Here is a 14,623-nt window from a genome sequence, read left to right as displayed (position 1 = left end):
CCTTCTCCTTCTTCTTCTACTTTTTTTTTTTTTTTCCATCAAGGCCTTGCTCTGTCACCCAGGCTGGATTGCAGTGGTGTGATCATAGTTCATTATAGCCTCGACCTCCTGGGCTCAAGTGATCTTCCTGCCTCAGCCTCCCCAGGTAGCTGGGACTACAGGCAAGCACAGCATGCCTGGCTAATTTTTAAGCATTTTTAAATTTTTTTTTTTTTTTAGATATGGGGTCTTTCTATGTTGGTCTGGTCTCAAACTCTTTATACCCAAGTGATTCTCTCACCTCAGCCTCCCAAAGTGCTGGGATTACAGGAGTGAACCACCACACCCAGCCTCCTCCTCCCTTATAATAACCATTCTTCCTCTTCTTCTTCTTCTTTTTTTTTTTTTTTTTTTGAGATGAACTCACTCTTTTGCCCAGGCTGGAGTGCAGTGGCTAGATCTCAGCTCACTGCAACCTCCCCTTCCTGGGTTTAAGCGAGTCTTGCACCTCAGCCTTCCAAGTAGCTGGGATTACAGGTGGCTGCCACAACACTCAGCTAATTTTTGTATTTTTAGTAGAGATGGGGTTTCACCATGTTGGCCAGGCTGGTCTCAAACTCCTGGCCTCGAGTGATCTTCCTGCCTCGGCCTCCCAAAGTGTTCGAATTACAGGTGTGAGCCACCATACCCAACCAGTTTTTTAAATGTTTTTGTAGAGCTGGGGTCTTGCTGTATTGGTCTGGTCTCAAACTTCGTATGCCCAAGCTATCCTCTCACCTCAGCCTCCCAAAGTTCTGGGGGATTACAGGGGTGAGCTACCACACCCAGCCTCCTCCTCCCTGAAAATAGTCATTCTGATGCTTATGAAGTAATATCTCATTGTGGTTTTTATTTGCATTTCCCTAATAACTAATGATGTTAAGCATCTTTTCATGGGCTTTTTGACTGTTCATATATCTTCTTTGGAGAAATGTCTATTCAAGTCCTTTCTCCATTTTAATTTAATTAATTAATTTTTTGTAGAGATGGGGTCTTACTATGTTGTCCAGGCTCATCTGGAACTCTTAAGCTCAATTGATCCGCCCACTGGACCTCCTGAAGTGCTGGGATTACAGGCTTGAGCCACTGCACCTCACCTGGAATCAATTTTTTTTTCAGGTTTGAAAATTTTGGGGTCCCTTGAAAAGAGTTTGTGGGCCCTGTGCCCTCAGTCTTGTAGGTAAAATAGCCCCAAGGAAGAGTATGGGGTGAGGGTGACCCTTCCTTTCCAGGTGGCCTCCTTCTTTGCTGTGTGACTTTGGGCACATCCCTTAACCTCTCTGGGCCTCCTCATCTGTAGCAGGAACCTGCTCCTTCTTTCAATTCATTCATTCATTCATTCATTCATTCATTCATCAGGCCTCAGCCTAACACTCACTCGTTCATCATCACCAGTGTTAGGGTGAATTTTCCATGTTTTCCAGGTAAGGAAAAGTCTCAAATTGAGGGGCTCAGCATTTCATTTGGATCAGGGCTACAGTTTTGCTCTGGGTGGTGGGAATACAGAGATATAAGATACTTTCCTGTATTCATTCGACGAACATCAGTGGAGAGCCCGTCTATGTGCTGGGCTTTGAGAACCCAGGGGTGACCAAGACAGGCCCTGCTCTCCCTTCCAGTGCTCACAGCCTGGTGGGGGAGGTGGAAACATACATGAAATCCCACAATAAGGGGACACTTACCTAAGGTGGCCAAAATTCATTACAGTGCTGTCTTAAGTTTTGCCGTTATTTGTTGGGGGTTGGGGGAACACAGATACCAAGGTCTGGTCCTGCTGTTTGTACGTGGGATGATTCTCTAGTTTGGGGGTGTCTGGCTTCAACTTGGAAAGTTAACCCTGCTAACAGGCCCCACTCTGCTCATGGTAGATGGTAAGCTCATCTACCTTGGCCTTTTGCTAAGCTGCCCTTCTTATTCCAGCTCAGACAGGCGGGGAGTGGGTAGGTGGGGATGGGGGGTTGAGACTTGGAGAGTTTCTCTATACAGTTCAAGTCACACGGCCTGACAGGGGCAGAGAGTGGACTTCCTCAACCTCACTGCCCAGACAGGGACGGCTGGTCACTGCATGTTGGCTGGAACAATAGTTAACAATGCTGACAGGTTGCATAGCCTGTGATTTGTTGGAAAAGGTAACCTGGTATGAGGTACAGATAATTTAAGTGATTTTTATTTTATTTTTCGGGGGGACAGAGTCTCCCTCTGGGCCGGGCGCGGTGGCTCAAGCCTGTAATCCCAGCACTTTGGGAGGCCGAGACGGGTGGATCACGAGGTCAGGAGATCGAGACCATCCTGGCTAACACGGTGAAACCCCGTCTCTACTAAAAAAAAATACAAAAATCTAGCCGGGCGAGGTGGCGGGTGCCTGTAGTCCCAGCTACTCGGGAGGCTGAGGCAGGAGAATGGCGTAAACCCGGGAGGCGGAGCTTGCAGTGAGCTGAGATCCGGCCACAGCACTCCAGCCTGGGCGACAGAGTGAGACTCCGTCTCAAAAAAAAAAAAAAAAAAAAAAAACAGAGTCTCCCTCTGTTGCCCAAGCTGGAGTGCAGGGGTGCAATCTTGGCTCACTGCAACCTCCGCCTCCCAGGTTCAAGTGATTCTCCTGCCTCAGCCTCCTGAGAAGCTGGGACTACAGACACGTGCCACCACGCCAGCCTATATTTTTAAAGTAGAGACGGGCTTTCGTCACATTGGCCAGGCTGGTCTTGAACTCCTGACCTCAGGTGATCCGTTTGCCTCGGCCTCCTAAAGTGTTGGGATTACAGGCATGAGCCACCACGCCCAGCCTCAATGCACCCATTTCACAGATGTGCCTCCTGGAGTTCAGAGGGGGCTGCTGGAACATGAAGCATCAGGCAGCACCAGGGTCCTGAGCTGGGTCAATTTTCCAACCTGGAGGTTGGAAGTGGAGGTGAGCACGAAATGAGGTGGTCATCCAGCATTCAGGACCCTCTGGCCTCCCAGGCCCCCAACCACCTTCCTCCTGTCAGCCAGACTCCCGCGCACCGTGGTCACGCTTGCTAATTTCCACGGACACGCGTGGCCTCCCAGGAAACCCTTTCCGGAGACCGGACACGAGAGGAGTGGTTTGCATCTCATTTGAATGTTAGGCCCCGCCACGACGGTGTATCAACTCATCCTGCCGCAAGGGGGCGCCAGAGGCCACATCAAACGGTGAGCCGAGCAACTGCTCCTCCTTCACTGACGTGCCTGGGAGAATCTGGCTTTAATTCTAATTTTTCAGAGGAAGGGATTAGGGTTTAGAGAAGGTAGATAGTCTCACCGTCTCAAAGTCAGGAGATGGTTCTAGATCGGAGTTTTTGATGTCTATATTCTGCTGTCTTCCCTGATAATACCCTGGTCCACGAGGGATAGAGTGAAACCTGGGAGACTCTTGGCTCCTGTGGCAGCCGGGAACCCCCAGCCCACGTGGTACCAAATATTGAAATACATCCCGTGTAACATATAAATTTGTTGTTAAAGGATTGTTGTGATTTTGTGTATGAAATATGTGGGCAACTCGACCGGGCGCGGTGGCTCATGCCTGTAATCCCATCACTTTGGGAGGCCGAGGCAGGTGGATCACCTGAGCTCGGGAGTTCGAGACCAGCCTGACCAACATGAAAAAACCCCATCTCTACTAAAAATACAAAAATTAGTCTGGTGGTGTGCCTGTAATGCCAGCTACTTGGGAGGCTGAGGCAGGAGAATCGCTTCAACACGGGAGGTGGAGGTTGCCGTGAGCCAAGATCATGCCATTGCACTCCAGCCTGGGCAACAAGAGTCAAACTCCGCCAAAGGAAAAAAAAAAAGTGGGCAACTCATTTAACGTAGGATGGGCTCGGCGTTTTCAGCACGTTTGTTCTATTTTAGTTTGGATTTTCTCATTTTTTGATCCATTAATTACTCCTCTTCAGCCAGGTCTCAGAAATATGTATAGAGATCCTTGAAAAGCTCTCCCTGCTTTATCGCCCTGACCCGGGAGACTCAGATGAGCACCTGGAAGACCAGAACAGAGAACCCCCTGCCACTCGCGCCTTCCTAGCTCCCACCCTCCCCTGCGTGGGGATCAGAACAGACTCCCCAGGTCCTGTCCTGCTTCTCCCTGTGGATCTTATCACAGTCCCTCTGCTCTGACTCCTCCTGGGGATGGGCTCAGAACAGACATCACCCCTCCCCTTTCCCACTTCGCCTCCACCCCACTTCATCAGGGAGCTCAGAACAGCCCCCCAGGCCCGCCTGCCCCCGGAGGAGTGCTCGGAACCCAGACAGTCCCCTACTCCGTGCTCCCACACTAAGCTCCGTCCCGCCCTATGCCTGCGGAGATCTCGGACAATCCCCTCCCCCTACCCTCTCCTCTGCTCCCAAGAGGCTCATTACAGATTCTCCTCCTGCAGCCTGCCCACCTGGGGCAGAGGAGGACTCGGAACAGCCTCCCGACTTCCATCCAGCCCTCTCTCCCCGCAGTGAGGGGGCAGGCTTTTCATAGACCGGCCCCTCCTCCACCAGTCCTCCCCAACTATGGGGTCAGAAGAGCCCTGCTCGGTCCCGCCCTCCGCCCTGGCCCCCCCCACCCCACATCTCCACCCCCACTCCCTCCCAGCTCTCCACCTCTGGAGTGGAGGGGTTCATCACCAAACCCCAACTCCTCCACCGTAGGGGGGTCATAACAGCCGCCCTTGGCCCTGTTGTCCGCCCTGGTCCCACCCACCCCCACTCCCACCCTCAGCCCCATCCCGCTCTCTTACGGGGGGGAGGGGAGGAGGGTTTCCTTTTGTTTCTTTGGGAACAGGGTCTCTCTTTGTCGCTCAGGTTGGAGTGCGGTGTGCAAGCGGAGCGATCACGGTTCACTGCAGCCTTGACCTCCCGGACTCAATCCATCCTCCCACCTCAGCCTCCGGGGTAGCTAAGCCACAGGCGCGCGCCACCACACCGGGTTAATTTTTAATTTTCGTAAAGTCAGGGTCTCACTCTGTTGCCCAGGCTGATCTCGAACTCCTGGGCTCAAGCGATCCTCCCGCCTCGGCCTCCCCAAGTGCTGGGATTACAGGCGTGCGGCGGTGGGGTGGGGGTGGAGGTTCATCACCAAACCCCACGCCTCTCCTCCACCCTAGGGGGTCAGAACAGCCCCCCGGCCCCGCCCTCCTCCCCACCCCCTCCCCCGGGGTCGCGACCGCCTCGCGCCGCCTTTTCCACGCGGTACTTGCGGCGGCGCAGGCACTCGGTAAGGCTCCGTGGCTCCTGGTCCTCCAGGTCCTCTGGCAGCTGGAAGTTGCGGTCCAGCACCTCGGCTGCCTCCTGCCAGTTGGCGAAGCAGGCGGTGCCCAGGCGCTGGATCTCGTCGGCGCCGTCGCGAGTGAGCACATCCCCGTCCGGCTTGAGCACCACAACCGCCGGCAGGCGCTCCACGGAGAACTGGCGCCCGAGGTCCCTGCGGAGCGGGCAGGTCAGTCTGGACGGATCCACATCTCTAATACTGACCCAGAGAGCCTCACATCCCTCCTCCCAGTACTTAGGCAGCGCCTTCTGTGTGCACTGTCTCTTGCTGGGCACTGGGTAGGTGCACACCAGGACCAGAACAGGGCCAGACACTTTGGTCCCTGCACTATGTCTCCAGCACCCCAGGCATGCTCCAACCTCGGGGCATTTGCGCTGGCTGTGCCATGCGCTTGGAGCGCTCTCCTCAGACATTTGCAGGCTAAGACCCTGTAGTATGGAGACTTCACATCGCAAGACACAAGGGCAACGTAGTAAGACCCTGTCTCTACCAATAAATAAATAAATAAATAAGCAAGTAAGTAAATAAATACATAAATAAATAAACAAAGCAGGGCGTGGTGGTGCGCTCCTGTAGTCCCAGGTACTCAGGAGGCCGAGGTAGAAGTATAGAATGAGACCACCACTTCACCTGTTGTCCTTCCCAGCTTTTCCCCCGTCTCCCCTGTTCCCTACGTTTATAAGACAGGAGAAGGGGGAGAAAGCAAAAAGTTGGAAAGAAACAGAAGTAAGATAAATAGCTAGACGACCTTGGCACCACCACCTGGCACTGGTGGTTAAAATAATAATAATAATATTAACCCCTGACCAAAACTACTAGTGTTATCTGTAAATTCCAGACATTGTATGAGAAAGCACTGTAAAACTTTTTGTTAGCTGATGCACGTAGCCCCTCATCACATTTTCCACGCTTGCTTGATTTATCATGACCCTTTTACATGGATCCCTTAAAGTTGTAAGCCTTTAAAAAGGCCACATATTTCCTCTTCAGGGAGCTCGGCTCTTAAGACGCGAGTCTGCGGAGGCTCCTGGGGGAATGAAAAACCTCTTCCTTCTTTAATCCAGTGTCTGAGGAGTTTTGTCTGCGGCTCGTCCTGCTACAGAAGGATCGCTTGAGCCCAGGATTTCGAGGCTGCAGTGAGCTATGATTGCATCACTGCACTCCAGTCTGGGTGACAGAGCCAGATCCTGTCTCAAAAATAGAATAAATAACATCCCAAGGCAGTGTTTTTCTCTGAAGTGCCTTTCAGCATCCAACATCATGTATGGTTTTTACAATTTCTCCTGCTTGGCCGGCGCAGTGGTTCATGCCTGTAATCTCAGCACTTTGGGAGGCTGAGATAGTCAGCTCACCGGAGGCCAGGAGTTCGAGACCAGCTTGGCTAACATGGTGAAACCCCATCTCTACTAAAAATACAAAGAAATCAGCCGGGTGTGGTGGCGGGCGCCTGTAATCCCAGCTACCAGGGAGGCTGAGGCACGAGAATCGCTTGAACCCTGGAGGTGGAGGTTGCAGCGAGCCGAGATTGTGCCACTGCACTCCAGCCTGGAAGACGGAGGAAAAAAAACAAATTCTCCTGCCTTATCATTTTCTCCTACAACAGAACTGTAGATTCAAGGACACAGGTTTCTGTCACCATCCACTGGTGTTCCCAGTGCCTGAAGCAGTGGAGGGGCACAGAGTAAGTGCTCAGGAAATGTACATAGGCTGAATAAATGAATGAATGAATGAATGAGTATTGCTAAAAGTCAGAGAGAGGGCGCGGTGGCTCATGCCTGTAATCTCAGCACTTTGGGAGGCTGAGATGGGCGGGTCACCAGAGGTCATGAGTTCAAGACCAGCCTGGCCAACATGGTGAAACCTCATCTCTGCTAAAAATACAAAAAAATCAGCCGGGTGTGATGGTGAGTGCCTATAATCCCAGCTACTCAGGAGGCTGAGGCAGGAAAATTGCTTGAACCTGGGAGGCCAAGGTTGCAGCGAGCCGAGATTGTGCCACGGCACTCCAGCCTGGGCAGCAGAGCGAGATTGTCAAAAAACAAAAACAAAAACAAAAAGCATCATAGAGAGATACTAAGCAGGGTAAGGAGTTGCTGGCTAGAGGGCATCTCTCCAAGGAGAGATGAGCTGCAGTCTCTGAACTGAGATCTGTGGGATGAAGGGGGCTGGAGAACTGGGGGAAAGGTGTCCCAGGCAGTAGGCACAGTACATGCAAAGGCCCTGAGGGTGGGATGGTCATTAGGGTACAGACCTGATCACACAGGCCATGTAGGGTCATAGTAAGGAGTATCAATTTTGTTCTTTTTTTCTTTTTCTTTGAGACAGCCTCTTGCTCTGTCACCCAGGCTGGAGAGCACTGGTACAATCACAGCTCACTGCAGCCTCAACCTCCCAGGCTGAAGCAGTCCTCTGGCCTCAGCCTTCCAAGTAGCTGGACTACAGGCTCATAACACCATGCCTGGCTAGTTTTTAAATTGTTTTGTAGAGATAGGATCTCACTATGTTGCCTGAGCTCGTCCCAAACTCCTGAGCTCATGCAATCCTCCTGCCTCAGCCTTCCAAAGTGCTGGGATTACAGGCATGAGCCACTGTGCCCAGCCTCAGCTTTGTTCTAAGTCTTAAGGGAAGTCAATGGAAAGCTCTCCACACCCCTAGGAGACCCTGGACCAAACCCCTCATCTAGGCCCAAATCCTGCACCCTCCACCCTCTCATCCTGGAGTAGAGGCAGCTGCCAAACTGGGCCCAATACCCAGAGTTCTGTGTTTGTTTGTTTGTTTTTTCTGGCCTTGAACTCCTGGGCTCAAGAGATCCTCCCGTCTCAGCCTCCCAAGTAGCTGGGACTACAGGCACCAGGCTCAACCCACAGTCCTTTATTTTTCTTTTATAATTAATTATATGTATTTTTCATTTTTTCAAAATTTTATTTATTTATTTTGAGACAGAGGTCTATCTCTGTCACCCAGGCGGGAGTGCAATGGCGTAATCTCGGCTCACTGCAGCCTCTGCCTCCCCGGTCCAAGTGATTCTCCTGCCTCAGCGTCCCAAGTAGCTGGGATTACAGGCGTCTGCTACCATACCAGGCTAATTTTTGTATTTTTAATAGAGCTGGGGTTTCACCATGTTGGCCAAGCTGGTCTTGAACTCTTGACCTCAGGTGATCCACCTGCCTTGGCCTCCTAAAGTGCTGAAATTATAGGCATGAGCCACCACACGCAGCCTATTTTTTAATTTTTATTTTTTGAGATGGAGTTTTGGTCTTGTTGCCCAGGCTGGAGTGCAATGGCGCGATCTCACTGCAACCTCTGCCTCCTGGGTTGAAGCAATTCTCCTGCCTCAGGCTCCCAAGTAGCTGGGAATACAGGTGAGTGCCAACACAGAGCGGCCTCCCTGGAATTACAGGCATGAGCCACCGCGCCCGGCTTTTTTTGTTTGTTTAAGACAGAGTCTCGCTGTGTAGCTGAGGCTGGAATGCAATGGCATGATCTTGGCTCACTGCAACCTCTGCCTCCTGGGTTCAAGCGATTCTCCTGCTTCAGCCTCCTGAGTGGCTGGGACTACAGGAGTGTGCCACCACAATCAGTTAATTTTTGTGCCGGGCACGGTGGCTCAAGCCTGTAATCCCAGCACTTTGGGAGGCCGAGACGGGTGGATCACGAGGTCGGGAGCTCAAGACCATCCTGGCTAACACGGTGAAACCCCGTCTCTACTAAAAAATACAAAAAACTAGCCGGGCGACGTGGCGGGCGCCTGTAGTCCCAGCTACTCAGGAGCCTGAGGCAGGAGAATGGTGTAAACCCGGGAGGCAGAGCTTGCAGTGAGCTGAGATCCGCCACTGCACTGCAGCCTGGGCCACAGAGCGAGACTCCGTCTCAAAAAAAAAATTTGCGGCCGGGCGCGGTGGCTCAAGCCTGTAATCCCAGCACTTTGGGAGGCCGAGACGGGCGGATCACGAGGTCGGGAGCTCAAGACCATCCTGGCTAACACGGTGAAACCCCGTCTCTACTAAAAAATACAAAAAACTAGCCGGGAGACGTGGCGGGCGCCTGTAGTCCCAGCTACTCAGGAGCCTGAGGCAGGAGAATGGTGTAAACCCGGGAGGCAGAGCTTGCAGTGAGCTGAGATCCGGCCACTGCACTGCAGCCTGGGCCACAGAGCGAGACTCCGTCTCAAAAAAAAAATTTGCGTGTGTGTGTTTTTTTTTTCTTCTTTTTTTTGATCTCGGCTCACCGTAAGCTCCGCCTCCCGGGTTCACGCCATTCTCCTGCCTCAGCCTCCCAAAGAGCTGGGACTACAGGCGCCTGCCACTATGCCCGGCTAATTTTTCTGTATTTTTAGTAGAGATGGGGTTTCACCGTGTTAGCCAGGATGGTCTCGATCTCCTGACCTCGTGATCCACCCACCTCAGCCTCCCAAAGTGCTGGGATTACAGGCGTGAGCCACCACGCCCGGCCAATTTTTGTGTTTTTAGTAGAGATGAGGTTTCACCATGTTGGCCAGACTGGTCTCGAACTCCTCACCTCAAGTGATCCGCCTGCCTTGGTCTCCCAAAATGCTGGGATTACAGGCATAAGCCACTGCGCCCGGCCATAGCTAACGGTTCTTAATTTCAGCCTGCTGCATCCTTCCGTGGCGTTTTTCCAGACTGACACAAAGAGAACCCGTGATACTTACAAAATCCCATGAGTAAATTGCCAGGTTTAGCAATTAAAAATATAGAACACTCCCTCTCTTAAAAAAAATAAAAATAAAAAGTTGAGGCTGGGTACAGTGGCTCACCCGTGTCATCCCAGCACTTTGGGAGGCCGAGGTGGGAGGATTGCTTGAGCCCAAGGGTTTGAGACCAGCTTGGGGAACATAACGAGACCCCATCTCTCTCTCTTATACATATAAATACACACACTAGTTAACTTTGAATTTCGAATAAACAATGAATAATCTTTTAGTATAAGTATATCCGAATGCATGGGATATACTTATACTACAAGAAAGATTATTTATTGTTTATCTCATTTTTTCTTTCTTTCTTTTTTTATTTTAGAGAAAGAGCCTCCATCGGTCACCCAGGCTAGAGTGCAATGGTGGGATCATAGATCGTGCTAACTTCAAACTCCTGGGCTCAGGTGATCCTGTAGCCTCAGCCTCCTGAGTAGCTGGGACTAAAGGCTTGTACCACCACACCTGACTAATTTTTTTTTAAGTTTTTGTAAAGATATGGTCTTGCTGCCGGGCGCGGTGGCTCAAGCCTGTAATCCCAGCACTTTGGGAGGCCGAGACGGGCGGATCATGAGGTCAGGAGATCGAGACCATCCTGGCTAACACAGTGAAACCCCGTCTCTACCAAAAATACAAAAAAAAAAAAAAAAAAAAACTAGCCGGCGAGGTGGCGGGCGCCTGTAGTCCCAGCTACTCGGGAGGCTGAGGCAGGAGAATGGTGTAACCCGGGAGGCGGAGCTTGCAGTGAGCTGAGATTCGGCCACTGCACTCCAGCCTGGACCACAGAGCGAGACTCCATCTCAAAAAAAAAAAAAAAAAGATATGGTCTTGCTATGTTGTTCAGGCTGGTTTTGAACTCCCGGCCTCAAGTGATCCTTCCATCTCTGCCTCCCAAAGCGCTGGAATTACAGGCATAAGCCACCGCACCCAGCCTGAAATTTCATTTAACTAGACATCCCCTCTATGGGGCCGTGGAATGGGAAATGCCCAGATAACATACTAGTCTGGGTGAATGTTTTGTTGAGAGGACCCTGTCTCAGACAAGATGAGCATTTGTCTGCAGCTGGCGTCTCTGCCCCAGGGAAGGAAGTGTCACTGGCATCGGGGAGGAGTCTCCTTAGCTGCCGAGGGCAGTGGGCAGGATTCAGTGTCCAAACTCTGATGATGACCAGAAACTTCCAACTTGTTGAGTAACAAAAGGCATGACATTGGGAAAATGTCATGAAGTCTGCAAGTCACTTTCAAATCGTTTAGCACAAACTATCCACATGTGTGTGGACAAAGTGACTATGGCAAAATGTTAACAATTGTGGTGGGTTTCATTGTACACTTCTCTCAACTTTTTGCTATGTGTGAACATTTTTTCATAATAAAAAGTCAAACTATAATACTGTTTACTGGGCAGTTCCTTTTGTAATTTTTTTAAAGAGGATCTTTTTAAATTTTTTCTTTTTTTTGAGACAGTCTTGCTCTGTTGCTCAGGCTGGAGTGCAGTGGTGTGATCTCGGCTCACTGCACCCTCTGCCTCCCAGGTTCAAGCGATTCTCGTGCTTCAGCCTCCTGAGTAGCTGGGACTACAGATAACCACCACCATGTCCGGCTAATTTTTGTATCTTTAGTAGAGACAGGGTTTCGCCGTGTTGGCTAGGTTGGTCTTGAACTCCTGACTTCAGGTGATCCACCCACCTCGGTCTCCCAAAGTGCTGGGATTACAGGCGTGAGTCACTGTGCCAGGCCACTTTTCATAATTTTTCTTTTTATAATTTTAGAGATGGGGGTGGTGGTGTCTTGCTGTGTTGCCCAGGCTGGTCTTCAACTCCCAGCCTCGAGGAATCCTCCTGCCTCAGCCTCCAAAAGTGCTGGGATTGCAGGTGTCAGCCACCATGCCTGGCTGGAAATCTCCTTATAAAGCTTGAATCCAACTACCTCTCCCTCAGTTCTAATGTCCACCATGGCTCCCTGCTACCCTGAGGATCATGTCTATACTCGTTAAGGTGGCTCTGCACCACAGACCTGTCACACCTTAAGAAGATTATGACGAATGCGTGGGCGGTAACAAGAACATTGTAAATTCAATCCTCTCCAGAATTACTTACAGTCTCCCTGAACTGGTCATTCTTTCTCTGACAGCCTCCAAGCCTTTCTGCTGTGCCCTCTGCCTGGAACCCCTCCCTTTCCTCACTCTCCATCCTCCTATCTTTCTTCTCCTTGGAGTCTCCCTGTATTTTATTTATTTATTACATTTTTCATTTTTTATTTTTATTTTTGAGATACGGTCTCACTCTGTTGCCCAGGCTGAAGTGCAGTGGCACCATCTCAGATCACTGCAACTTCCGCCTCCTGGACTCAAGCGATTCTCCTGCCTCAGCCTCCCGAGTAGCTGGGACCACAGGTGTGCGCCACCAGTCCTGGCTAATTTTTTTTTTTTTTTTTTTTTTTTTTTTTTGAGGCGGAGTCTCGCTCTGTCACCCAGGCTGGAGTGCTGTGGCCGGATCTCAGCTCACTGCAAGCTCCGCCTCCCGGGTTTACGCCATTCTCCTGCCTCAGCCTCCGGAGTAGCTGGGACTACAGGCGCCGCCACCTCGCCCGGCTAGTTTTTTGTAGTTTTTTTTAGTAGAGACGGGGTTTCACCGTGTTAGCCAGGATGGTCTCGATCTCCTGACCTCGTGATCCGCCCGTCTCGGCCTCCCAACGTGCTGGGATTACAGGCTTGAGCCACCGCGCCCGGCCAGGCCTGGCTAATTTTTGTATTTTTAGTAGAGATGGGGTTTTGCCATATTGGTCAGGCTGGTCTTGAACTCCTGACCTCAGGTGATCTGCTCACCTTGGCCTCCCAAAGTGCTAGGTTTACAGGTGTGAGCCACCGTGCCTGGCCTTACTTTAAGAGACAGGGTCTATCTGTATTGCCCTGGCTGGAGTGCAGTGATGCAATCATAGCTCACTGCAGCCTCAAACTCCAGGCTCCAGTTATCTTCTTACCATAACCTCCCAAGGGGCTGGGACTACAGGCATGAGCCAACGCGCCCAGCTAGGGACCGTCTCTCTTTAAAGCCACTTCCTTGGGGAAGCATCCTCTGACCCTGGAACCTCACCAAGGTTTCCCTCATTGTATTTCCACTTTGTGGCCCAGCTTTGTCCTCTGAGCACTATTGCAGTTCTATTATATATTTGTTTTTTGATTTTTTTAAGACAGAGTCTCCCTCTGTCGCCCAGGCTGGAGGGCAGTGACATGATCTTGCCTCCCTGCAGCATCTGCCTGCCAGGTTCAAATGATTCTCCTGCCTCAGCCTCCCAAGCAGCTGGGATTACAGGCGCCCACCACCATGCCTGGCTAATTTTTGTATTTTTAGTAGAGACAGGGTTTCACCATGTTGACCAGGCTGGTCTCAAACTCCCAATCTCAGGTGATCTGCCCGCCTCGGCCTGCCAAAGTCCTGGGATTACAGGGGTAAGCCACCACGCTTGGCCTTACTATTACATAGTTGAGTCTCTCTTTTGCATCTGTTCCTCTCACTCGGCTCTAAGCTCCCTGGGGTGGAATGGAAGCTGGCATGTGGAAGTGGGCACCCCTCTCTGTACCCCCTAGTTCCCAGTATATGGACTGGCACACAGGGGCTGCTCATTCACTCTAGTTAGAATGGATGCTTCACTTTCAGCGAACATGCCCCCTCCTCCAGGAAGCCCTCCCTGCCCCTCCTCACCTCCTCAGTTCATCCTCAAAGGGCAGGAAAAGCCACTTCGTTGGCATGTCCTTGAGGAACAGGTCTTGCTGCTCCTCTGTGGAGTCCTGGGACACGTACACCAGGGCCAACTGCGCTGCCCGCAGCACATAGAACTCATCTGTAAGCCGCACGAAGAAGTCCTTGAGGATGGGCACGAAGGCCTGGCATTGCGGACAAGCCCCGGCGCCAAAGAACAGCAGCACCAGCCGGTTCTCCAACCTGCGGCTGACCTCGGCCTCCGTGTCCAGCTCGTCCTGGTCGTTGTTGTTGCAGATCAGGATGCGGCCAGAAAACAGGGAGGCCATAGTAACCTGGGCTGGGTGCTGGGAACAGCGCAGCGTGTGGTTCCCCGGTCTGCTGACTGGCTCCTCTCCCAGAAATAGAAATCTTTAGGAAGCCAGCTTAGGACTTCACTAATCTGCCTAAACCTTGACCTGAGGGGCCTCTAAGGGCGGAGGGCGGGGCTGTCTGTGTGGCCCTTCTCAGGAGAGAGCTGCAAACGCGTGAAGAAAACACGTAACAGACGGGCGTGGTGGCTCACACCTGTGATCCCAGCACTTTGAGAGGCAGAGGTGGATCATCTGAAGTCAGGAGTTCGAGACCAGCCTGGCCAACATGGTGAAACCCTGTCTCTACTAAAAAAACCAAAATTAGCCAGGCGTGGTGGTGGGCACCTGTAATCCTAGCTACTCGGGAGGCTGAGGCAGGAGAATCATTTGAAGCCAGGAAGCAGACGTTACAGTGAGCTGAGATTGTGCGATTGCACTCCAGCCTGGGCGACAGAGGGAGACTCCATCTCAAAAAAAAAACAATGAAAGGAAAAAAAAAAAATGTAACAGTGACTCATGCCTGCAGTCTCAGCACTTTGGGAGGCCGAGGCAGGAGAATCACCTG

General features: G+C 51.5%; 1 protein-coding gene across 1 annotated transcript; it reads right to left on the bottom strand.

The window, feature by feature from the left end:
* Positions 1–4,915: 4,915 nt before the first annotated feature.
* On the bottom strand, positions 4,916–14,114 carry NXNL1 (nucleoredoxin like 1). The gene is made up of 2 exons (XM_033200025.1): positions 13,709–14,114; positions 4,916–5,446 (listed from the first exon to the last, which is right to left on the bottom strand). Exons 1-2 carry the CDS (start codon positions 14,032–14,034, stop codon positions 5,134–5,136), a joined length of 639 nt encoding a protein of 212 aa, XP_033055916.1. The 5' UTR covers positions 14,035–14,114; the 3' UTR covers positions 4,916–5,133.
* Positions 14,115–14,623: the final 509 nt, after the last annotated feature.

Source organism: Trachypithecus francoisi, unplaced genomic scaffold, assembly GCF_009764315.1.
Source record: "Trachypithecus francoisi isolate TF-2019V2 unplaced genomic scaffold, Tfra_2.0 Lachesis_group5, whole genome shotgun sequence".
Taxonomy (NCBI): domain Eukaryota; kingdom Metazoa; phylum Chordata; class Mammalia; order Primates; family Cercopithecidae; genus Trachypithecus; species Trachypithecus francoisi.
This window is presented reverse-complemented; position numbering and strand designations above follow the sequence as displayed.

What these genes read in the sequence shown, in the direction of transcription:
- NXNL1 (XM_033200025.1), bottom strand. Translation starts at nt 14,034, where the DNA reads ATGGCCTCCCTGTTTTCTGGCCGCATCCTGATCTGCAACAACAACGAC. An exon ending in TTTGAGGATGAACTGAGGAG is followed by an intron (nt 5,447 to 13,708) that starts GTGAGGAGGGGC and finishes CCCGCTCCGCAG; the next exon opens with GGACCTCGGGCGCCAGTTCT.